The sequence below is a fragment of the Pollicipes pollicipes genome, unplaced genomic scaffold (genome assembly GCF_011947565.3).
Source record: "Pollicipes pollicipes isolate AB1234 unplaced genomic scaffold, Ppol_2.1 Scaffold_6686;HRSCAF=7923_pilon_pilon_pilon, whole genome shotgun sequence".
In the NCBI taxonomy this organism is placed as follows: Eukaryota; Metazoa; Arthropoda; class Thecostraca; order Pollicipedomorpha; family Pollicipedidae; genus Pollicipes; species Pollicipes pollicipes.
Genome location: NW_023596921.1, coordinates 292,041 through 317,619, shown reverse-complemented (window position 1 = coordinate 317,619; position 25,579 = coordinate 292,041). Strand labels below are relative to the sequence as shown.

The 25,579-nt window shown below is 57.8% G+C and overlaps 1 protein-coding gene across 2 annotated transcripts; it reads left to right on the top strand.

Annotated features, from left to right (window-relative positions):
* Positions 1-593: 593 nt before the first annotated feature.
* On the top strand, positions 594-25,247 carry LOC119107107 (CUGBP Elav-like family member 1). Of its 2 annotated transcripts, XM_037230478.1 has the most exons (11): positions 594-802; positions 5,398-5,523; positions 8,917-8,996; positions 11,179-11,316; positions 15,490-15,598; positions 17,600-17,734; positions 18,445-18,519; positions 20,105-20,251; positions 21,266-21,475; positions 22,409-22,560; positions 23,635-25,247. In XM_037230478.1, exons 1-10 carry the CDS (start codon positions 697-699, stop codon positions 22,534-22,536), a joined length of 1,254 nt encoding a protein of 417 aa, XP_037086373.1. In that variant the 5' UTR covers positions 594-696; the 3' UTR covers positions 22,537-22,560; positions 23,635-25,247. The 2 variants fall into 2 exon arrangements, with proteins under 2 accessions (XP_037086373.1, XP_037086374.1); XM_037230479.1 differs by lacking the exon at positions 18,445-18,519.
* Positions 25,248-25,579: the final 332 nt, after the last annotated feature.

Below are 25,579 nucleotides of genomic sequence, written 5' to 3'. Positions count from 1 at the left end.
CCGCTGCGCGTTCGGATCCAGCTGACGTACTGCGATGCTTGGTCTATCCTGAACATCGGCTGCCGCGAGTTCTGACCACGCTGACCGTCGGTCGACATCTGGTCTGACCCTACCCGCTGCCGCCGCCCTGCGAGGTCCCGTCACACTGACCCCGGCCGCCCTGCGAGGTCCCATCATGCTGGCCCCGGCCGCCCTGTGAACTCACGTCATACTGACCCCCGGCCACCATACTGACCCTGGCCGCCCTGCGAGATTCCGTCATACTGACCCGCGGCCGCCCTGTGAGGTCACGGCTTGCTGACCCCCGGCCGCCGCGGAGTCTGGTCAGGCGCCAATTTTTGCTGCCGATCGGCGCCGCTCGGTGCCGGGAGCTGGCAGACGGCGGTGGCGGCGGCGGCGGCGGTGCGAGTCGTGCTCGCAGTCACGTCCTGCCGTCGGCCGAGCGCGCCGTTTTTCTGGCGCGCCGACTAGAGCGGCGGGCGGCGGGCGGCGGACGGGACGGCGGGCCAGGTGCGCGCGTGACGCGGTGGCCGGCCGGTGCGCTCCCAGAGCGGCCCCGGCGCTGGAGCGGGCGGCAGTCGTGCCGAGCCGCCGCCGCTGCCGGACGGACCGGGCCGCCGCCGAGCGGAGCGTGAGGGGCGCCGCTGAGCGACGGCCGGTGGACGGGAGACGCCGAGCGACCAGCGCGTCGCAGACATGTCCGTCGAGCCGGCTCCAGTCGCCATGAAGGCCAAGAAGGTGGTGCCGTACCATCTCAAATCTCCCATCGGCTTCTCGCCGTACCAAGTCTACTCGAAGCAAGGTAACGAGAGGCGCGAGGCGGCTGACGCGGCTCGATGACGTTGCATCTAAATACATCGTTGACGCTTGATAGGCGCGGCGGATGTTTTTGATTGACGACTTTGATGGACACAAACCTACACCACAATTATCAGTTTTTAGAATGTCTTGCGGAGTGATCATAAAAAGCGGGTGCGATGCCTAATAGTCGAGGGCCTATGCGTTATATTCAACGATGAGTGGATGCTGTTATCACCATTGCTTAAGCATGCGCAAGATCATGCACTTTTAACTGGGTTGGGCAAAGTGTCGCTGTTTCTGCATTCAGCTTATCATGTGAGCTGTGTGCAAATGCCACGCACTGTGCGCTTTTGTGTGGACCGTGACAACAGACCTCTTGTTCGTGCCTGTTCATACCTGTTTGAATGATTGGCAAGGCTAACGATGTCAGGCAGCCACCCGTGTAAAGGTTGGAAAACAAAAAAAAAAGAATATTATCGCTGCACGAATATCTACCTTATAACCGCGATTTGGAAGCTCTCACCTTCGGACATGGAGCTGAGGTCGTTGTTACTGATGGATAGGAGATTCCCCGTAAACAGGTTGCCGATGTTTCTGAGGCAGCAAAAATAGATAATTATCGAGGAACCGGACTTCCAGTCTCCCCGACGTGAGGCATTCGCCTCGCTTTCCCCGCTGCCAAGTCGGCCGAGACAAGGCGGCCTCTGTGTGCCGCCTCCCAGGGACGCCGTGCGTTGCCTTCCCCGGGCCGGTGTGCGCCGCCTCCTCCGGGGGCTAGCTGCGGCGCCCAACACCTCGGCCGACCCGTGCGCCGGCCGCCAGATTCCAGACCTGTTTGTCGAGGCGCCGCCGCCATCACCACCGCCTCCGGCTGTGAAGTCCTTCTCGCGCAAACACCACCCCGCGCGGCCCAGCCCGGCCCGCCCGCCGACGCCCCACCTGACCGAGGCGGCGGGTCCACCGCCGAGAGCGGCGGCTTCCCAGAGGTGCCGCTGCGCCCCGGCGGCGGCAGGGCGGCCTCCAGGCGCCGACGCTGGACGGCATTCGGCCGGCCGGCGTGACGTGGCCGCCGCGTCGGGCAGACCGTGACGTCACGCGTCGGTTAGGGCTGCGTGACGTCACGCGTCGCCGCTGACGGCCGGCTGCCGGGGATCAACGGAGGCCCGTCCGCCGTACCGGCCGGCCTGGTCGCGCCCGCGCTCCTCCGTACTCCGTCCGGCCGTGCCGCTGGGCCGCCGCGGACGCGGCGTGCGCTCACGCCCCGAGCGGAGCGCCGGCGGCGTCCGGGGTGCCCCACGGGCCAAGGAGAGACACGTCACGTCACGTCACGTCGCGGTGCGGCGCGGCGCGGCGCGGACGCAGGCCGTGACGCGCGACCGCCGCCGGCCGCGGCGGCCCCTGTTTTTACCGCACGCCAACAACATAGCGGCCGTGTTGACGGGGTGGGTCTCCTATCGCGTCCGCCATCAGTCAGCCGGCCCGTGCGGTCGAGACGGCGCCTTCGCCACCCACGGCTATTCCGCAGCGGGCGTGTGCTTACTCGGTGGTAACGCCTCACAGCCAGCGCGGTCTCGGTGGTCCGCAGCTCACAACGCATTGCCACCGTGCCCGTTGTCGTGTGGGTAACCCGCACTACGAGAGAAGAGCTGGACTTCTTGGTTGGATGACCCGCCTTTACTACAAGTGGATAGGGTTTCACGTGCTTGCCACAGGTGGCGTCAGAGACTCGTGTCGCTGTGGTCAATGGCTCGTTAACAATGCGGTATGCACTTGATTCGCTTGGCTGCTTGACATAATAGGAGGAAACGGCCCATTTTGCTGAACTTTATCGCCGACAACAATGCGGAAACTTCCGCCTCTTTTATGCCACAAAACAGGGGAACGTGATAACCAGACAAATGCTGTATTCATCCAGTAAACATGTTAGGTTTAATTGAAATCGGAACTCGGGCCATGAATCATTTTCATTCAAACATTGCGAGATGAGTGCCGAACAGAAACGGAAGCGGGCCGTGGTGCCGCTTGGCCTGTCTGAAGTTCAGTGTACCTGAGGGGCTGCAGTGTCCCGTCAGTGTACCTGAGGCACTGGAGCGTCCCGTCAGTGTACCTGAAGGGCTGGAGCGTCCCGTCGCGTGCGGCAGTACCTGAGGCGCTGGAGCGTCCCGCCGCGCGCGGCACAACCCCGCGTGGGGCGCAGTCGCCATGTGCGCGGCAGCCAGCGGCTCGATGGCACTGGTCGCCCGGCCGGTGACTGCCGTACAATCTGACAGCCGGCTAATTAGCTAATGCGACTGTAAGACTGCTCGGCACGTGATACACCCACGCAGCGCACAGGCCTCGCCGCACCGCGCCGGGGCGTCCGCTGGGGTCTGCACAGCCGTCTGAGACTGCTAAACCCATCGCACCGCCGGACTGTCCTCCAGCCAGTCAGGAAAAAACGTCTCTTGTTTCTGTCTGGCGTTCCGTTCAGTACTCCACAACCGGACGGCAAGACATGCTTCCTGAAACGGCCTCTAGCCCGTCGCGGCCACAGAAATCGCATCAAGTAGACATCCAACTGATCCACTTCGCTCCGACAGACAGATATGGCGGTTACTTTGCAAGTCATGGTGTGGGAGACTGGTTCTGCCCGTTGACTTTATATTGAGTCATTTTTTAAATCAATTTCACAGATCCTGCCTGTCTATTTTTTCCAGTGAGACCACTTTCTTTCTGTTGGTAATTGTTGAAATATGGGATCCGACTGTGGCGTCTCTATTTTTAAGATGTCGTGGGAGTAACACTAAAAGTTAACATCCGTGTTTTAGACGCCATAAGGTCATTAGACGTCATAAGGTAACGCTTAACAGCCGATACAGTTTCAGTGAACCATGAAAAATTGTTGGCGGACGGACCTGTTAAAAAGCGTTTATCTGTTTAAGAATCCACAATTATAGCGATACGCAGGCATCGGCAATGCAGTGCGTATGACTATGCAGAGCTGAACGTCACTTGTCAAACGACTTCTACACTTGAGTCAGTGATACCAACGTTGTTTTGTTTATGCGTGATGTCCTAATACACATGGTGATAAGTGTGCTCTAAAGTGGGCTCTCCTGGTCTGACGCGCACTTTACCTGGATGCCAGGCGCGAGTATCCGTGCTCTTCGTTTGCTCCTTATTTCCTGTTTCTTGCTGATGGTCCACTACTATGATGGAGAAAAGCCATTGCCACTGAACGACATACAGTGGAGGATGCATGCAGATCATTTTTGTCAACATCAGCATGGCGGGCGCAAGCGATCATCGGAGCATGGCGGGCGCAAGCGATCATCGGAGCATGGCGGGCGCAGGCGGTCATCGGAAACATATCTCGCGAACCCCTCAAATCCTGTCTGCCATCGTGAGGCATTTTGCATTGGGCTCGACGTATCGCTATCAGTAACACTCTTCAGGAAAGTGTCACCTGGCCCATGGCGTGCCACTAATGGCGCTCCGTGCTCCATTATGGTAATGCAACTCCGCACCTGACCGAGCACCGTGAAAACAGACAGCTGTGTTTTATCGATATGTATCGTGCAAATTCCGCCATTGGTATGTGGTGCCAAATGTGTCATGACTATGTTTGCGTTGCCTCTGTGCACGTCGGGCCAGTTCTTGGTAAAATTCCAAGTGCTTTTCATTCAGGCCATAGGCGTACGGTACTGTAACAAATTCGTTGGCACGGGCTTCGAGTCACTGGTATTCTGACCATGCCGATCGGTAAAGCAGTTTCTCACACGGTACTTTTGTTACTGTGTGCTTTTTTAATGTACATATCATTTGGTCACGGTGCACTTACTGATGAAAATAAAAGCCAACGCAAACGTCTAACAATAATCGTTATAACGATGTCGCTCGGCTAACGATTACGGCTATAACGATTATAGCCGTTATTACCATGTCGCTCCGTGCGACGCAAATCCCTCCCCAAGACTTGCGTCCAGTGCTGCCATATCACCCTGGATTAAAGCATCATCTGTTCTTGACACAGCCAGCAATCTATTTACATTATAGTGTATGCAATGAAATGCAATATTACATATTTCTATGCATATATGTTTACAAAGTTACGAAGCTTGAACCGAATTCGTAGATTGTAAGTAAATTATAAAATGCACCGTAATGTACATATATATATATATATATATATATATATATATATATATATATATATATAGTCTGTGTGTTTGTGTGTGTACAATAAGACATATATGACGTGAAAATCAATCCAGAAAAACGTATTGGGTCTGTGCCGTACCAGCCGGCTGCTCGCTCCAGTCAGCACTGACACCACTGCACATCTCTTTGTATCCCCTATCCGTACCAGCCGACTGCTCGCTGCAGTCAACACTGACACCACTGCACGTCTCTTTGTATCCCCTATCCGTACCAGCCGACTGCTCGCTCCAGTCAACACTGACACCACTGCACATCTCTTTGTATCCCCTATCCGTACCAGCCGGCTGCTCGCTCCAGTCAGCACTGACACCACTGCACATCTCTTTGTATCCCCTATCCTTACCAGCTCGCCGTTCGCTGCAGTCAACACTGACACCTCTGCACCTCTCATTGCAGAGCGGAAGCTGTTCGTCGGCATGCTGAGCAAGAAATGCAATGAGAACGACGTGCGGACCATGTTCCAGTCGTACGGCCAGATCGAGGAGTGCACCGTCCTGCGGGACCAGAACGGTCACAGCAAAGGTGATGTGCAGCCTCCGCTGACGGCGTCGGGTTATCTTGACGCACGGCGCAGCCTCGCGCCCCCAGCTGTTTTGAGCCGGCGGGTAATGAAGTGCGGCCGCCTCACGCGCTAATCATGCATAATTTACGGTGTTGTGACTTGCGCCTGATGTGTTATTGGTGCCCGCGGGCCATGCATATTTGGCGAGTAAGTTTAGAGCTTGCCGCTTGGCCAGGGGAGCGTGTTCGGAGGTCTCGGTGAGCGTGCTAACGGGAGCATCATACACCGATAACAGCGGGTGGTTAGTTCAGTGCTGTGCTGCTGGGCTGAATATGCCCGTACCTGGTCAGCCGTGTGGCTGGAATTCCCAACGTCTTAAGGAAAATTCAGTCGGCGTTCCGCATGTCGGAGGAATCTCGAGCCTGATCAATATTCCGCCGGGCGTGCTGACCCGGAATCGGATCCCCGCCGGCGGACGCGGGGCTGGCGCTGCCCTACGATCCGTCCCGGCTGCCCCGGCGCGCGGGACACGGTCGTCCCGACTGCCCCGGCGCGCGGGACACGGTCGTCCCGACTGCCCCGGCGCGCGGGACACGGCTGTCCTGACTGCCCCGGCGCGCGGGACACGGTCGTCCCGACTGTGCCGGTGCGCGGGACACGGCCGTCTTGGCTGCGTCGGCGCGCGGGACACGGTTGTCCGGGCTGCATCATCGTGCGGGACACGGCCATCTGGACGCCTCTCAACGCTCTTACTACGATGCAATTATGTGATTGCCAGCGTGCCGAATCGGCCCAGTGGCTGACTCGGTCCCTCCGTTTTTACTATCATGGTTATAGAATAGGTGAATGGGATGGCGGGAGAAACAGTGCACCGCAGTGACATTTTCTTGGACGGCAGTATACCGCTGGAAAGTTGTGCTTCTATGTTACTAATGCGCAGTGTTTTACCGCGGAGTCCAAATTGCATGTGGGCATTTGCCTCCGCTTGGTAGATGGAAGGATCCCTAAGTTTATCTCGAAAATATGACGTGGGCTGCGATGCTTAGAAGCATAAGCTGGACGCAGTAGAACACCGTATATTTCCATTGGCTTCAAATAGCTTAACTCCTTAGCTAATGACCTGATCCTTGAAAGAAAACCGTTTGTGGAAGACAAGCCGAGGTTTTTCATGAATTCCAGCGGGAAAACGGTGAACGAGACATCCGCGATATTTGTCTGTCCCCTACCCGTGTACCATGTTCCTGGTCATTCTTATACGGTCCCTGTCCGGCCTGTTCGTATGCGTGGGGGCTTGTTTCTGTTCGGTCTCATGCCGTGTCCCATCCGGCCCTCTCCGGTCTCCGTGTCTCACATCCCTCCGGACATGTGTGTTGGCTCAGGTCCAGCTCCGTGTCCGTCCCCGTTCGTGTCCCTGTGTTTGTGTCCGATCCTGTCCGTGGACTTGTCCAGTCCTGCCGCTGTGCTGGTGCCGATTCACGCTGCCCGGTCGGTGACACGGAGCCGCGTGGCACAGGGTCGGCTGGCGCGGGGTCGCTCGGGGTCCGGCGCGCGTCACTCCAGTGGCCGGTGTACTGTCGTGTCGTGAGCGTCTGGCGGCCACTGTTGACGCGTCGTCAGCCGGGCCGGCGGTGACGGTCCCCCCCCCTCCCCCGTCTGATGATCCGCCCCCTCTGACGGTCCGCCCCGTTTGATGGTCTGCCCCCGTCTGAAGATCCGTCCCCGTCTGACGGTCCGTCCCCGTCTGACGGTCCGTTCCCGTCCGACAGTCCGCCGCGTCTGATGGTCCGCCCTTGTCCGACGGTCCGCCCCGTCTGATGATCAGCCCCCGTCTGACGGTCAGCCTCCGTTTGATGGTCCGCCCCGTCAGACGGTCCGCCCCCGTCTGATGATCCGCCCCAGTCTGACGTCCCGTCCCCGTTTGATGGTCTGCCCCCGATGGTCTGCCCCTGTCCGACGGTCCGCCCCCGTCTGATGATCCGCCCCAGTCTGACGTCCCGTCCCCGTTTGATGGTCTGCCCCCGATGGTCTGCCCCTGTCCGACGGTCCGCCCCTGTCTGATGATCCGCCCCTGTCTGACGGTCCGCCCCCGTCTGATGATCCGCCCCAGTCTGACGGTCCGCTCCCGTTTGACGGTCTGCCCCTGTCTGACGGTGCCATTGGTTCGATAGAAAAGTTCACAACGTTTCTTTTTACACCAGAGGACAGTTGCCAGAGACCTAGACTGGTTATGCCTCCCGTTGCTTGATTGTGAACTCAAGGCGCAGGTAACTCCTCCATAGGCATGCCTGGGAATGGTATATGAGGCATGAATCAACTCCGCACATGGAATTAATCTCCTGACAGAACAGTCCTCCCCCGACTTCACTTCCCTCACCTGGCATGACGCCTGCCCCAAGCGGGACTGTTCCTCCGTCGCGCCGGGGCAGCGCCTTGCGTTCCCCTCCCCCGGCCGCGTCTCTCCTCGGCAGACGGGGCCAGCGTCCTCCGGCGGGCCGGGCTCGGCGTATTTGGCGGGAATCCGGTCACTCGCTCGGCTGGTGACGCCGCCAAACCGGCGTTACCGGTTCGCTATCTGGTGGCCGACGGCGCGCCATTGTAATTGCCGCAAAACGGCGGATGTGCGCCGGGGAGAGCACGCTGGGGACCGTGCCGACACCGCTCGGGACACCAGGACGGGCAGGGAGACCAGTTGGCCGCGGTCACTGGCGGAGATCCCGCCCGCTCGGCGGTCAGAGCTGGCGTGTTATTGTGACCGGGCCGAGGTCTGGCACGCCGCGGTGCGGCGCGCGCTGCGGTCTGCAGGGCGGGAGAGCCCGCGCGGTCAGGTGACCGGTCCTCAGAGCGGCCGTCGCCGCCGCCGCGAGTTCAGGTGACCGGTCCTCAATGCCGCCGCCGCCGCCGTCGCGGGGTCAGGCGATCGGTCCTCAGAGCCCCGGCCGCCGCCGCAGAGCCTGGTGACCGGTCTGCGAAACTGGCCGTTACCGCACGCCCCCTTGCGGCTGCTGCGCGTCCGGCACGGCCCGAGTTATGCAGGCCGCGCGCCATTATTGGGCGGCACGTTTTGGCGAGAGTGACGGCGCATGGACGGCACGCGAAGTGCGGTGTGCTTCCTTCGGTGGGCGCCCGTACTTGCAGCAACACGATTCCGTGGGTTGTTGGTACCGAGTTGGATAGGCGTCACAGTTTTGTTTCTTTGAGATGCAATCATCGTACTTCTGTTCTCGCGCTTGGAAATGATGTTTGTCCTCCCTGCGAGCACATGTGAGCCAAAGCTGGCAAATACGAGCCTGGAGGAGACCTGGAATACAAACCTCTTGAATAAGTGCAGTATTAAGGTTTTGCCCGAAGAAAAACAGAGGCTGATTGATTGTTGAGCAGGCCGTGCTCTCCTACTGAACGTTCCTGATCCGCAGGCTGCGCCTTCGTCACGTTCGCCTCCCGCCAGTACGCCATCGCGGCCATCAAGGGCATGCACCAGGCGCAAACAATGGAGGTGAGCTGAGCACGTGACGTCACAGGGGGAGCCGCCCCGGGGCCGGGGTCCCGGTGGCGACGTTCCGGCGCCGACGCGCTGGGAGCGAGGCCCTGGCGGAAGGGCGGGAGGTCCCGGCGGGTCACAGGGGAGTCACAGCCAGTGCCGGGGCCGCGGCCCTGGCCCGGGCGGCATTGCCGCCGCGCTGGGGGGGGGGGGGGGAGGCCCTGGTGCGGGAAGCGGTTGCTGTGCGTGTGCCCCCTTGCCTGGCCAGTATTCAGACAGATGAGCTCCGATGTGCGGTGTCCTTATTCGGCAGCTCAAATCGCTAAGCCGTCTCAGCCTGCTAGCCATTTGGGCTCGGCAAGGAATTTAAGAGATTGGAATGATGATTAGCAAAAGAACATGATGTGGTATGGATCAACGGAATTTCAGGTATCATGTGTACGGTTTTGTCTCGAAGAACCTTGTGTTTCTTCCCTGGATGGGAAGCGAAACGTTAATGTTTACTTGGAAGAATTTGTTTGTGATTTTGCTTCGAACAGGTATGAACTTCTGTTTGAAACCATTAGACACCAGGTGAACTTAAACGCAATCATTTGTCGTGCACGTCACCGTCAAATGAGCGAGCAACAGCGGGTCTGCAAATGTGTATACGCTCACGTTTGATGTCCATTTTTGAACCTACAACCGGTTGATTTTGCGTAGACGTGAACGAGGTACATTTTTCAAAACACCAGAGGTGCGTTCCCATCATCAGTATTCCACATCCGAAGCGCACTCAGGAAACGCTGCAACGTTTCCAGATGCACCTCTGATGGAAATGAGATTCAGCCGCGGTGACATGTCCTCTGGCGCGCGGCTGAACTGAAGGCCATCCCGGCTTAAAAATGTCGAGAACCGGTCCTTAAGTCGGCACTGCCGCCGCAAAGTTGAGGCATGTGCTGAATCCTTGGGAGTTTTAGTTACGACAGCCGGTGGTCGCATCGAGTTGATGCGTGCAGACACCGTCCGTTGCTATAGTCGTTCGTGACGTACCGCAGCTGGAGATCGTCTCTGAAATACCATTCAGTTATTTTCAGTTTAGTGACCCAATGAGCTGCTGTGAAACATAGTGTCGTTCGACGTGAATAGGAAGTTGTTTTTGCGAGCCTGTATTGGTCAAGCAAGACAAACGATCATTTAAACTGCATGAATTTATTATATATATTCAACTTCATTAATAAAGGTGGCGAGACAGCTCAGACACATAAACATCCTCTCAAAACAATCAGCTCATTCTGTATTGATATCTGTGAAAGCAAACAGATGTTTACGAGATTTCATGAGCTCGCACAGGAAGTGTTTGTTGCATTGGGCGGACCGTATCACTTTGAAAACAACATATGTTATACCAGGTCAACATTGTTGATGTGACCGCCCTCGGTGTTGACGGTTTACACTCGATTCTTGTTCCCTTTGTCGGCCGGTCATGCTTTCCAATGTTCGACAATGGCCCAGTGGTGGCATCCTGCCCAGTCGTGTGTCCATTTCACGGTTGTGACCGGGGCGGCGGCGGCGGCGGCGGCGGATGAGGCGTGGCCACTCCCTGCCGAACAGGGAGCACGGGCCGATGTGTCTACCGGCTTGCCGCCGGCGCGGACGTCCGGCTGGTGCTGCCATCTGTCGTCAGTCGGCAGAAACCGGCTCAGCGATGGCCGTTCGGCGTGTGGATGGGCTGCCCTTTGGAGGATGGCGTAGATGCTGACGCCATGCCAATAATAATACTCTGTCAGAAGCCCTGTTATGTCAGTTTCTGTCAATCTGTATCAATCGCTCCCACACGCCCTCGAGACGGCCTGGGCCAGCCTGCGCAGCCCCCCCCCCCGCTCTTGTGTTGCGATGCTGCTCTCGGTGTCCCGAAGCCAGGGCGTAGGCCTACTGAATATTGCCGATTCGGCTCACACCTACGAGGTACGCTCCTCACTCGCTGGGACAGCCGCGCATTCTAACAGATCGTCCGACGCCACCTGTCGTTCTCGGCAGGCCAGCGGACGGCATAAACCCGTCGGCTAGGGCAGTCCACCAATTCGCCAAGTTCCACCGGTGCAGCCGGGCTGCTCACGGTCACCCCGTCTCGTGGCAGCCCTCAGCAGCTCTGGCCGCATGTGATCATGTCCGCCTGGCGTGTGACGTCACCACTCCGTCCTGTACGTGCCCGCAGGGCTGCTCGGCGCCGCTGGTGGTCAAGTTCGCCGACACGCAGAAGGAGAAGGACGCCAAGAGGATACAGGGCCTGGCCACCAACCTTTGGGGCTCATCCGGCGTCAGCGCGCCGACTCTGAACCCGCAGTACCTGGCCGTGAGTGAACGCCATCGCCGAGCGCTGGGTCGGGATGCTCACCCCGGCCGGTCGGGTCGGGATGCTCACCCCGGCCGGTCGGGTTGGGATGCTCACCCCGGCCGGTCGGGTCGAGATGCTCACCCCGACGGGTCGGGTCGGGATGCTCACCCCGGCCGGTCGGGTCGCGATGCTCACCCCGGCCGGTCGGCGGGAGTTAATGAGTGCGCGTGGCGTCGAAGTTGTGCTGTGTGTTCGTGCCTTTAAAGGGCATGAGCGAGTCATCTGTCCTTTTACTAACCGATAGCCCTGACATCGTCCATGCCAAGCCATTATACCGTCCTGCACTCGATGCGTGACCCTGGGTTAATCTGTGGTCGCTCTCGTCGTTATCGACCTTCGAAACAGCGCTCAGAAGAACGCCACTTGACAACCGTGCATCCTTCGTCCGTTAAACGTTCGTAAGACAAATGGGCAGAGCCTTGACCAGAGATTTCAAAGGCTGATGCTTTTGGCTAGCTCACGGGGTGGCAGCGATCTCAAGAGTTTGATGAACGAGCCCGGTCAGGAGAGCTTGGCGCTTTGGGCTCACGAGTGGTCCGTCATAGACACTTCTGGTGCCAGTGGCGTCAACCCTGTACAGTGTGTCTTACCACTATAACTCAGTGATGAACGGAAGAGAGATGTCAGATCGGCGGGCCTAGCTCATTTGTCGTGATAACCGGCCATTAGTTAACTCACATTCAATCGACCAGTCGTGGAAATTGGGCCAGGACCCATCTCCGACGCGCGGCTAGGCCCTGGCGCCGGCGCCGAGCGTGTCAGCGCCAGCCGCTGCCGCCGGCGCACGTCAGCGGCAGCCGACCCGGCGGTTCGCGCCGCGCTGGGCGGTCGGCCGGCGGCCCGGCCGGGCCCCGCCCCTGCGGCTGCCAGCCGGCGGCGCCGCTCGGCCGGCCCGACGGTCTCCCGATGCCAAACTAATCGGGGCGCCATCCGTCTTCCGGTGACGCGGCGATCAGCGGCGCGCGGCCGCTAATCTGCCGCCGCCGGCCGTCACCGGCGGCACACAGACTGCGGCGCCCCTCCGACGCGCGGCGGAATGGACTACGGGACTCGCTAGGGAGGCAGTGAGGGAAACTGTCGGGACTCGCCAGGGAGGCGGTGGGAGAGACTGAAGACTCGCTAGGGTCCCGATGGGAGAGACTGATGACTCCCCAGGGACACGGTGGGAGAGACTGGTGACTCGCCAGGGAGGCGGTGGGAGAGACCGATGATCGCCAGGGTCGCGTTGGGAGAGACTGATGACTCGCCAGGGAGGCGGTGAGAGAGACCGATGATCGCCAGGGTCGCGGTGGGAGAGACTGATGACTCGCCAGGGAGGCGGTGGGAGAGACCGATGACACGCCAGGGTCGCGATGGGAGACTGATGGCTCCCCAGGAACACGGTGGGAGAGACTGATGACCCGCCAGGGAGGCGGTGGGAGAGACTGATGGGACTCGCGAGGAATGTTCTGGAAAAGACTGCGGGCCTCGCAGATGACGTGACAGGTAGCGGGACGGACGGATAATTTGGGGGGAAAGATTGCAGTGCTGGCGTGGGACGGGGTAGTCTGACAGATTGCAAAGCTAGCGAGGGACGCGCCGGGATGGACTGTTGGAATCCCGGAGACACGCATGGCAAAGAGGGGGCAAAACTCGCGAGGGATGTTCCGGGATGGACTGTTGGAATCCCGAGACACATGCACGGCATAGAAGGGATAAACAAGAGAGCACCGAACACGGGATCCAGCCTACTGCACGTGGCACGCAGAAGAACAGACTGTGAGGGATGACAGCAAAGTAAGATCATCGCTGCATGGTGCAGTCCGATTTCGACAGACACGCGTGCAGCACGGCCGGATGGGTCGCGGCATGCGCAAAGGAATGTATGAATCAACCGTGTGCCGCAGTTTGTGACACGGACGGAGGTACGGAGCCCGCCGGGATGAAACGCGGCTCAGGAGGGAGCTTCTCGTGATCTCTCAGAAGCGCTGCGAATGATGGGCGTGAACGTAAGGCAAGCTGCAAGGTCAAGGACCATATGCAACAATGTGTCGCGTGGGCCCGTACCGTATGCACGCTGCGGAGTCATCAATCATTCATATGTAGCCCCACGCGCAGACGAACAGTAAAACATGGCAGGTCTGAGACCAAGCTTACCGCGCGGAACAGTAAATTGTCTTCCCATCTCGGCGCCGGACACCACTGAAATCTCACTCCCCTGCCTGCGAGGCCGAACAGCACCCCCACGTCTCATCTCCGGCCACCATGTCCCGAAATGGTGGGCGCGCCAGGCGTCTCGTGTTCGTCCCGCCTCTTAATCACCTGTCGGGCCTCGGCGCCGAGCCGCGCCATCATTGTCGCCGACGCGCCGCGGTCGCGGGCCGCCCCCGGGCGCCGAAAATAGGCGCCTGCCCGGCACGGGGCCACGCTGTCAGCTCTGGACACGCTGCGCGGCCGGCGCACCTGTCGGCCGGCAGGGGGTGCACGCGCCGACAAAGTGCCCATCATTCATGTGAGCCCCCTAATGAGACGTCGGCGCCTCCTCCGTTATGCGCGACCGGCACGTGGTTAACAGGTGAATTGTCATGACCTCTCTCCCGCCCACTCTCGCCGGCTGCGCCCTCCGGCACCGTCCGATTTCATGCGACGTGATAATCGTGTCCCGAAAATAAACAGGCTGCATATTGCCGGGTGGGGCGTAAACACGGCCCGGGGCGACGCAGCCGGGGGCCGCCGGTCGCGAGCCGTCCCACCTGCGCTCTGTTTACATCCGGCCCGGAGGCGTGAGAGCAGTTTATTTGCCCGACTGATGAACGGCAGACAATGCGGCCAACTTATGATTGGCGAGCCGGTGTTTGGGCTGGCGCAGCGCCTCGCAGTCCGCCTCCGCCAGACACGGTGACCGCGGGCGGTCCCACGGTCACCGCGAGACATGGTGGCCGCGGGCGGTCACTGGCTGACGGTTACCGCGAGACACGGTGACCGCGGCCGTCACTGGCTGACGGTTACCACGAGACACGGTGACCGTGAGCGGTCACTGGTTGACGGTCGCGGGCGTCAGCGATGAAATGTTCACCCTTTTACAGTCACCACGACAGCAATGCTGTCATGAGGAACGCCGTGCCGCGTCCCATGCTAAAGAACTAGTGTGGAGCGAGCGAGTTACCACCCATCCAAGAACGCCAAGTGGAGGATTGTCTTGCGATGCGCTGGAATGCTGATGTGAAAAAGACGGATGCACGTCCCGAATGTGTTCTGCGAATTGTGTGATGAACGACGGAGGATGGACTTAGTTTTAACGCAAAGAAGACAAGGGCTCTTGAAATCAAGCTCGATACTTTTCTCTTTGCAACCCAATCAAATCCTCCCAAATTTCTGAGGCGCGACCATCGGCCAAGAACAGCACTAATGACCCATTGACCCGCGGCGGGGATCAGCCCTGTGCCGTGCCGGCCATGCCATTTGTCTCCATTTCGCGGACCGAGTGGCCCCTCACCGTCAGCGCAGCTGTGCTGTTTTGTTAAGTGCACCAGGTGGTGGCGCTGCTCGGCTAAGCCGGGTTAATGGGGAATGGCCCAGCTGTCGGCCTAACAGATAGACACCGTCTCCTCATGAACGCCTGCTGGGCACCGCGCTCTCCATTTCGTAGGCTTAGGAATCCAATTGCACGAACACATCGCTCCACCGCGCCCAGCATTCTTCCGTGTTCCCTGCCTAATCCCACCCGCACCCACCGTCGGGTATAGGAGCCGCCCTCCCGCCGGCCGCCACCACCGCCGCTGTTTCAAGAGAAGCCCTCGGTAACCCTGCTGGGGGCTGGGGGCGTGGCCGGCGGGCGGGGCTCCTGCTGAGGGCAGGGGGCGTGGCCGGCAGGGCGGGGCCTCTGTTGGGGACTGCAGGGGGCGCGGCCGGCGGGGCGGGGCTGCGCCAACACGCGCACTTCATGCGATCGGTATAAATAGCGGGCCCTTGTCGCGCCCGCGCCTCCGCCGCCGCCCGGGGTGCGATTTACGTGCCGGCCCGCGGCTGCCGGGCGGGCTTATTAACGAGCGGCAGTTGGCGGGGGCGTGTGTGCTGGCCCCGGTGCTGGCCAAATGTCCCGCCGGTGGCGCGCCCCACCGTCCTCTGACAGGTGACCGCCGACCGTTCCAGCTCCTGCAGCAGCTGAATGCGGGCAGCAGCCTGACGCTGCCGCCGATGGGCGGTCTGGGCGGCCTGTCCTCATCACCTCTGCTCTCCTCCGGCCTCCAGAACGGCCACGGTACGTCACGGCACAGGCTGGCACGTGATGGGCGGGGACGGGGCGGGCCGCGCGGCGGGCACATTTGGCTAGTTTCAGTTGTTGGCTACTTGTGATTAACATCGCAGATTCTCGTTAGAGTCCCAGAATTGGATGATTGTAGAGGCACGCAGTCGGCAAGAGTTGAACTGAGGATATCAGCAGTTTGTGCTCGATGGTCTATTTCATCATTTCCGTCAACGTTCACTTTTGCGCCACTCCCCCTGTAATCATCCAGTGCCGGAATTATCTCCAAAACAAATAACTCTCAAGCTGCCAGGATATCGGAAAGGGCCAAATGATGCATGGTTCCGGACAACAACTGCCATCATGTGATGGTTTATGTTTGTTAAAACCACAGTTCCTGCTTCATAAAGCCTCTCTCTCCCACCTGACAATGCTCCGTCCATCACCTATTCCGTCTCGCGTTTCTAACGGCATGTCCCCCCTGGCTCATGTTTGGGGCCATGGCAAACACACCTTGCCTAGCACCCCCAGCATCCTGCACCCAGCTACGTTCCCTGTGCTTCCGTTCCATGGCCCTCTCGGGACTCACTGCCCGCCCTCTCATTCAACAGCTGGCGCCGGGCGGACCGGCCCAGAAAATGCCGCCCGGAATGTTAAACGGGGCCGGACGCGCCGATAGTGCCGTTTGGAGCGTACAATGGACAGGCCAGAGTATTGTGTGCCGGATCAGCTGGATTACACCATCGCCGTCCTGACAGTGACGCCGCCGCGGGCTGTCAGTGCCATCGCGTGTCACCGTGAGCTACGGGCGCCACTCGGTCGGCTGACACACCATCTGACTGAGGCGTAGTGGCTGAATAAGCTATCTGAATGGCTGCCGTTGACGCCTTTTGGGCGACTGCTACTTAAACACGAACTGACTGATGCGCCTGGCGCCTTCGGAAGGTTCCATTTCACCTCCCGGTGAACACATCGGCACTGCGCTCTGGACAGGTGGCCTCGCTCGTAAACAACTCACCACCTGTTGCAATTCGTCGGCCGACGTCGCGCAACCGCTTCGCCGTCGCTCCGTGCCGGGTGCGTCGGTGCGTCGGCGCTGTCGTGTCCGCTCTCAGCTTGACACCCTCCTCTTGTGATGTCGCCCGTTTGGACGGGTGTGGCGTGTCCGCCGGCGTTCCCGCGGTCCCCGCGGGCCATTTACTGTGGTAACAACAGCACCTGTGCTGCCGCCGAGACAGCGCCGTCAATAGAGCCAAGACAAACGAGGCCGCCGCCGCCGCTGCCACGTGCTACACGTGTCACGCGGCACGGCTGTCGGCGGGCACTCGTGGCGTCCCCTGAGGACGGACGGCTCTGGCTCTCGCCCGGCAGGTGCCGCCGACCGAGGCCGCCTTCATCCCTCCCCAGAGCAGCCACTTGGCAGCGAGCGCGGCGACCAATTCAGTACGAACGACGTGTGCAACGGCAGCGTCAGTCCAGGACAGTGGTGGGCTGCTGGGCCGGTGCCTGCAGTCGAGAGGGTGGCTCTGGCGGGCGGGGCGGCGGCTCCGGCCGTTCGGGCGGCGGCGGCCCGGTGCGCGGTCGTGCTAGTTTGTGGGCCACCTGGTGTTGATTTTACGAAGCCCGGCCGCCCTCCGGCGCCAGTGATCACCTTCTCACGACAGGGTCGCTGTCACCATGCCAGCATAAAATGCGCCGTTATCGGGGGCATGCTCGTTGGAAAGAACCCATCTGCATGTTGATTGTTGTCGTTTACGAGGCAAGTGCGCTTGTTTGCACAAACACACCTCCAAATACACCGCGGACGAAGTATGTAGTCGTTCTAAATATCACCTGCCAAAACTGTTTGTGTTTGAATTTTTATAGCGGCGGTGGGCCAGGCGGATGTCGCGATGGCGTTCACTGTCTGTCCGCCCCCCCCCCCTTCTCCCGCCCCCTAATGATCTACGGAGATCCTCTGTTTGTGATTAACTGTGTGTTGCGCTGAAGCTTTCCAACCTTCGTCGTTCGCTGCAGGTCTTCAGGGGCTGACCGGGTTGCACCACACGGGCTCGGGCGTGACCCTAGGTCATGCCAACGGCGGCTCGACACCCGACCTGTCCAGCTCAGGTCTGCAGTCACTGATCAGCAGCCTGCAGGGCACGGCGCCCAGTGAGTGCCCGCCGCCCCTCCTCCCGCCCCTCCCGCCCCCCGCTTGGGCTGCACGATCCCTGGCTCCGGGCAGGACCGTCCAGGCTTGTCTGTCCTGGACTGGCGTGTTTTGTTTTGCAAGTGGATGCAGTGCTTCCTGCGCCGTGTGTGTGTGTGCTGTGGTTGGTCTCCCTTTGGTCAGTACTCGCGCGATTTGGACCTCGCGGTGGAGACTGACGTTTGGTTATCATTATGGTGCGGTTGTGTCAGTTAATTTCTTTTCTAAATTAATATTTAGCAGCTATTACTACTGCACATTCCATTTATACGACAATTTGACACTCTGGAGTTAACGACCTGTCCACCTGACTTGTCGTTTGTGTTAATCGTCGCATCGTAAATCTTTATAATACCACCAGTCACACTCTGAGCGGTGTTGTGTTTGTCGGTCAGCTGCTTCACGTGCCTCCTGTTGAGCAATATCTTCGTATACCTGTTTGGCATGACCTTTTGTAAATCATCAGCAATGTTTTCGTGTCCATTGACTGGCATATGCTCATTTTGAGGACGCTTTCTGGTGCATGCTGGAACAACTCGTTTCGTAACTCGTGTTACCCGGCCTTTGACCCCGTCAATGCACCGACCTTTGTGTGCGTGTGTGTTTGCGTGCGCGTGTATGTGCGTGACCTCTGGTGCTCTGTCGCCTGACCTCACGTGTTCTTCGTTTGTAGATTTGACTACGGTCAACCTGGCTTCTCTGGCTGCTATGAACTCTAACAGTTTAGGCATCCACGGCCTGTCCTGTGGTAGGTAGAACGAGGAGGCCTGCCATTGCTTTGTGTGGTGACGCCGCTTGGTATGGGACATCGCTGAGCTTTGCTGTCTAGTGCATCAGTGGGAGGGGCTGAAAACAACCATGACATTTCGAAACGCCGACGTGGTTGCCTCGCTTCGTAGAAGTATGCGGTTCATGCGACTGTTCTCCGCGTTGAGTTGGTAATTACGAGGCGTCTGGTTGTCCCTACTTATTTTTATTGGAGTTTACTACGCGCAATGTTTGAAACGCCATAAGATCTGGATTAACACGTTCTGGAGAGATCGAATTTTTTGTACTATTGCCCCTGTCAAGGACGTTCTTGTTTACACAGTGCTTCAGCAGCGTGGTTCTGCGGCCATGGTCGCTGGTATCTGGTCTGGAAAGCCGACCCCTCCGGCCATGGTCGCTGGTATCTGGTCTTGAAGGCCGGCCTCTCCGGCCATGGTCGCTGGTATCTGGTCTGGAGGGCCGACCTCCCCGGTCATGACCGTTGGTATCTGGTCTGGAAGGCCGACCTGAGGACACTTGGCATAAACCAATATCAGCCTCGAAAACTCCTGGTAGCTTCAACCTTCTAAGCCGCAATCTCTTGGCTAGAAGCTGACGATCGAACCACTGGACCACCGAGAATTGTTGACTGTGTAGAGGAGGACTGTTAACAGCCAAGAAGGACTATTGACAGCTGAGGAGGACTAGCGAGGAAGCATTGTGCAAACAGTAACACCATTAGCCGTTGCGCCGCCCATTTCAGTCTCAAGTTCGAATCGTATACGACAAGCCATAAAAGTATCCATGTTTCGGCAGAACTTTTTAGGTGAGCTAAAGCTTACTGATTAGTATTTTGCCATAAGAACTCCAAACTATGCAAATTTCGACAACTATACTCATTTAAAAAAGGGCGTGTTTGCGAAAATATGGCAAAATCTACGACCTATTGTATTGTTTTGATTTGATGCTGTAGTCAATAGCGTACCGTGTAATATCAATCAAGATGTACAATGTAACAGAAGGCCTGTGATCGATAAGCAACGCCATGCACGTGGACAATAGTTTTAGTGGTAATTCCATTTGTGTCAGACTTGTCTACACTTGTGTTCAACTAGAGCTCCGGTAACAGTTTCGGTTCGATTTCTATTGCTGCAAATTTGTATTTCACCAATGAATGCCACTAAAAAAACGGAAATCGTGTTAATTCCTTGAAATACTATAATACTGCGGGAATGCCTTGTGCACTTGGACCCGCTCAAAAGCTTCACATAGTACGCAGCTGGAAAGCGGTTCCCGTGCCCCTAAAAAAAAAATGAGGAATTGACACAGCTAAATGCATGCTGCTCTAACCCGAAGGTTAGTAACTTGCTTTAACAAAAGCTGCATGTGTTTAGAAAAGTATGCCTCTCACTATTGCTGAAGTTTAGTCGGTGACATGTTAGCGGGATGCCCTAACTCCGAACGTAATCAACACTCAAGTGCCTGCCTCCTCCCGGACCCCTTGCTCGCCTGACGTCATCACCCACGCCGTGATGGGGGGACCCTGCGCTGCTCCCGCCTGAGCTAGCCTGTGCCTGACACTTCAGGCACGTTGGGACAGTCCAGTCCGGTCTCCTCTCTGCCGGTGACGTCACTGGGACTCGGGGCCGGATCAGTAACGTCACTGAACGGCCTCGGCGCCGGATCGGGGCTGGACTCACTCGGCTCGTACTCAGCGCTTCAGCAGTACACAGGTAAGGCTTGCGATCGTCCAAGTCAGCAGAAGCAGACAGAGCGAGGTATTCTGATGTGTTTGGGATATAGATACACCCAACGCTCACGCATGTGTGCAACCATGCACAAACATGTGGATATAGTATAAAAATGCATAGAGAGTAAGGAAGGGATTCTCTCTCTCTCTCTCTCTCTCTCCTCTCTCTCTCTCTCTCTCTCTCTCTCTCTCCTCTCTCTCTCTCTCTCTCTCTCCCTCTCTCTCTCTCTCTCTCACCTCTCTCTCTCTCTCCTCTCTCTCTCTCTCTCCTCTCCTCTCTCTCTCTCTCTCTCTCCTCTCTCTCCTCCTCTCCATCTCTCTCTCTCTCTCTCTCCTCTCTCTCTCCTCTCTCTCTCTCCTCTCTTCTCTCCTCCGCTCTCTCTCTCTCTTCTCTCCTCTCTCTCTCCTCTCTCTCTCCTCTCTCTCTCTCTCCTCTCTCTCTCTCCCTCTCTCCTCTCTCTTCCTCTCTCTCTCTCTCTCTCTCTCTCTCTCCTCTCTCTCTCTCCTCCTCTCTCTCTCTCTCTCTCTCTCTCCTCCTCTCTCTCTCTCTCTCTCTCTCCTCTCTCTCTCTCTCTCTCTCTCTCTCTCTCTCTCTCTCTCTCTCTCTCTCTCTCTCTCTCTCTCTCTCTCTCTCTCTCTCTCTCTCCTCTCTCTCTCCTCTCCTCCTCCTCTCTCTCTCTCTCTCTCTCTCTTGTGCTCCACTTGTATGGTATCAATGTGTGATTGTGCTGCATGAATGCTATGTTGTGGTTCGTGTTCGTTCTAACGAATTTCTATGGCCTCACCTCTCTCCCCCGGAAAACTACCAGAAAGGCCATAGTTAAAGATTAAACGTATCCTTGTGTCAGCTTTCGTTATCATGTTCCAGGCGTCGCAAGAATCGTATCTGTTCGTCATTGTACTTCTCTCTGCGGACAGCTTCGAGCGTCGGGTGTTGAGGTAACAGATCACCAGCTGTGTGGCACTTTCGTCTAAGCCTAGCTGTTGGTCTGGCCAGGGTACCCGGCCTACACGCAGCCGGCGCTGGCGGCGGCCAGCAACCCGGCAGGACGTCAGATGGAGGGCCCGGATGGCTGCAACCTCTTCATCTACCACCTGCCACAGGAGTTCACCGACTCCGACCTGGCGCAAACCTTCCTGCCCTTCGGCAACGTCATCTCCGCCAAGGTCTTCATCGACAAGCAGACCAACCTCTCCAAGTGTTTTGGTGAGCAGACCAACCTCTTTAAGTGTTCCGGTGAGCAGATCAACTCTCCGAATGTTGCGGTGGGCGGTACGCCTCCAAGTGTTCCGTTGAGCAGATCAACCTCTCTAAGCGTTCCGGTGAGCAGACCAACTTCTCCAAGCGTTCCGGTGAGCGGGTCGCCTGCCGTGCGTGACGTCACGCCCTCAGCGAGTGACCTCACCGACACTTCTTCACTGAACTTTTGAGACGGCCGACTGATCTGCAATGGCAATGATCTGCAATGGCAAGGCTCACAGCATGTAGTGGCGTGCTTCATTTACAAGAGATGACATGTTGATGTTTGTGTGTGTGTGTGTGTGTGTTTGTGATTTTGGTATGAATGTCTGGCCAAGTTGCACTGTTACGCTGGTACCTTCACGCAATCGGTTTCGCATCAGTGACGTTTTGAAGCGGCCCGGACGATGTGGACTGAGCGGGTATTCTAGCTACCGTCTGAGAAGCCCTTACACGTGCTGGGGCACGACAGATCCCAGCGCGTGTCCCTGCGTGGGCACGATAGATCCCCCGAAGTGTGTCCCTGTTGGGGTACGACAGGTCCCGGTCACTTGTCCCTGCTGGCGTACGACAGGTCCCGATCACTTGTCCCTGCTGGCGTACGACAGGTCCCGGTCACTTGTCCCTGCTGGCTCACGACAGGTCCCGGTCACTTGTCCCTGCTGGTGCACGACATGTACCGGTCACTTGTCCCTTCTGGCGTACGACAGGTCCCGGTCACTTGTCCCTGCCGGCGTACGACAGGTTCCAGTCACGTTTCTCTGCTGAGGCACGACGGGTCCCGTCGTGTGTCCATACTGGGTTACAACAGAGCTCCGCCACGTGTCCCTGCTGGGCTATGATGGGGTCCCTCCACTTGTCCCTCGCGGCATGTCCTCGTCACGCGTCGCGCCGTTGCAGGGTTCGTGTCGTACGACAACCCGAGCAGCTCGCAGGCCGCCATCCAGGCCATGAACGGCTTCCAGATCGGCACCAAGCGGCTCAAGGTGCAGCTGAAGCGCTCCAAAGACGCCGCCAAGCCGTACTAGCCGGCCGCCCGCGGCGTAGTTCAAGTAAGTGACGCCCGCGGCACCACTGTGATACTGCGCCTGTGCACCGGGCGGGTGCCGGCGCACGCTCTCCGCGCTCCAGGCACGGCCGACCGCCTCAGGGGCCGGGGCCGGGGCGCTCCGCTCCGTCCCGCCCGCGGCAGCCAGAGACGGACGCCCCTCTGTGGTCCGGCCTCGGCGCCAGCTGGCAGGGCCGGCGGGTCCTGGACGCGCACGCAGTCTGTACCACAGTGGGAGTGTCTCTGTAGAGTCGCGTGGACGGGTCTGCAGATCTGACGGTATCTGACGCTAGGCGCTAGCCCGGCGGCTGACGTATTGGTACAAAAACCGAGTCTGAGCAGCTGTTTCATTTCACGATTAGATGCGTACTGTTTGAGTTGGTAAGGACAAATGAGAGCGCAGTAAATGTTCATGCCAAATACACACAGAGCATGATGGAAATGGTGCAATGATCTTGGCCTGAGGGTCTTGTGCTGTTGTATGCCAGTGCGTGTTCATAGTGTTCATAGATAACGTCATTTGTACTGTGTATCGCTTTTCACAACAATACAGTGGTCAAGTGGAATGCTGTATTTTGTCCGGTGAAAGTTTGCACTCCGTGTTTGTGCCAAAAATTTCATTACAAAAACATTTGGTTTGAAAGAAAGCCGCGGACTTTCAAATAACCCGGCCCGCTCGTTCGAAAGACTGGTCGAAGCCATTGTTGTCACGCCTCTGTTTAATCAGGAGCCGTTTTTAGGACGCATTTGTGCATTAACCCAAGATTCAGTCCCCTGTATAAAAGCATTGACAACTTCCCTGACCCTGTCGTAGACGTACGTTTTGTTCTTTGGTTTGGCCTTGAAGGGCTCAGTTTGCTTTATGTGTTTGTCGTCAACGTCACTCAATGGGAAACGGTGTCATTGTTTGCTTGCTCGCCTATTGTTATCCGTCTTAGCCGCAGTCACTGCACTTAACCTGGGTCGGCGTTTTCGTTTCACCGTCATTAACTGTTGCCACGGCTTGGTGCTCAGCGACCGCCCTTTGGTTCAGCTCCGTCTCATGTGTCATTAACACCGTTCCTCTCTTCTTCCCTAGATTGGCTAGGTGGCGTGTGTGACCTTGTGTGACCTCGAATGCCCGCCGTCCGTGTCCCGTGCCCGCCTGTCGATGTCTCCGGGCAGGAGAGCAGAAGCCAGTGACCGTCCACACGGACCCGCGCCCGGATACGCGGCACCGCCCTGACTGGCTCTGGCCACACCTTCGCTGATCGCGTCTGTGACGTCGCGCGTTGTTTCGTTGCCGTGTCTGTACATTACGTAGTCATGTTTATTGAGTTTTGTCTTGGTCGGCCATTCAGCGTGTTTGCTTTTTGTCGCCGGGACGGCTGAGAGAGGTGACGAGCATGCGGGGGCGGGTTTTTCTGACCAGAGCCGAGCTCGCGTTACCTGTCAGCCTTTCGTGTCGCTTTGTCGGGGCTTGCTAAAAATAGATGCACGAACGTCCTTGCTCTCCTTCCCTGATCCTCGAAAGTTTTTTTCTCCGAAAACCACTAATCGTGTCCTGAATACGCGAAACACTTTTTTCGAATGGTAGCAGCGGCCGCTTTGTCCGGTGGCTGTCGCGTCATACATTTACCATCAAACTTAGCTTAGGCCTCCGGTTCTTGGGCAGTTTTTCGGATGGCAAAGTGGCCGAGGAATATCGTTCTTTTTATTGTAAAGCCGCGACACCTTTCGAGTTGGCCTGTTCGTGTTCGCGACCTTCGAGAATGCAAATTTAATTCAAACGACCGCCAACTTTCGTTGCATGGACGCCATGTAAGCCATGCCCTCTGATATAGCCCCCCCCCCCCCCCCCCCCCGTCATCTCCGGCCGTTTCTTCCGGCCGTCCCGGACCGAGGGTCTCGTAGACGTTAGTCTTGGATTTGTTGTGGGCGTCGCTGTCGTTTTGAGTTTAGTTTCACCCCTTGTCCGTTCTATAAGTGTTAAGTTGGCTGCTACCCCTGGACGGTTTGGCCCCGCTCTTGCATGGGTCAGCTGAGGGCTGAACTTGTCCTATCCAACAGCAGTCAAGGGATGAAGTTGTGGCGGCTTTTGCGTAATTGGCCAGGGTAATCGACGGACAAAATTGCTTGTCATCGCATCATCGCATAGGCTTGAGCGACAGTCTCGTGTATACCCGTGGAGAGATACGTTCACGCCACGTTATGATCATACCTGTCTCCGCCCTCCTATGTTTCATTTTCCTTCCACTGTTCGTTCTAAGCTGCGCATACAGCCGCCCTGAACAAAATCACATGCCTGGAGCCACGTACCCTCGTCCCGTGGCTGTGGCTGGCGGGTCGGAAGACCGCGACCCTGTCCAGGGCGGAGGTCCAACAGCCAAGCTTTAGCCGTCCGTGCGCGCGCGGCTGCTGTAGGCCGTACGTTACTGCTCGTCTAGCAGTCCTGTGTTCGTCTCGTCTAACGCGTCCCCTAACCGCTGGCCAAGGCCAGTCTCTGTGAAGCGCACGCGCGCGTAAATATTACCTCGTCATCCCCAGAGATAGTGCTAGTCTATTTATACGCCGCCACTTTTATGATGATGATGATGATGATGATGATGATGATGCAACTATGATCAGTAGCTGCATGTGGAGGATACAATGTGATTGGCTCCGTCGGGGCCATTGTGTACATGTGTGGGATTATATATACCGAAGAGTTGACCCGGCTTTGGAAGTTCTCCTGCAAGGAGGCAGCAGCGAGGACAGATTTAGGCGATCGTCAAAGCGTGTGGCGGTCCGATCCGGATAGCGACCAGGACAACGTGCTCTGTGTGAACGAGCAAGCGAGCAAGGAAAAGCGAATGGATGGACAAAAGAAGAGCTGGCCGACACCTGTTGCTCAACTCGCGGCGGTTTGGTTTAATGGGAAGGTCGTCTGATGTTGGATTTTAATTAGTTTTGCTCACATGGTTTACTCCATAACTATATATTGATTCCTAAACGCTTCAATGGTATAATCATGCCGCTTCCTTCGCATACATACATACATGATA

Coding starts and splice junctions, on each gene's coding strand:
- LOC119107107 (XM_037230478.1), top strand. CDS start 697: ATGTCCGTCGAGCCGGCTCCAGTCGCCATGAAGGCCAAGAAGGTGGTG. Junction 5,524..8,916: donor CCAGAACGGTCACAGCAAAG/GTGATGTGCAGC, acceptor CCTGATCCGCAG/GCTGCGCCTTCGTCACGTTC. Junction 21,476..22,408: donor CAACCTCTCCAAGTGTTTTG/GTGAGCAGACCA, acceptor GCGCCGTTGCAG/GGTTCGTGTCGTACGACAAC.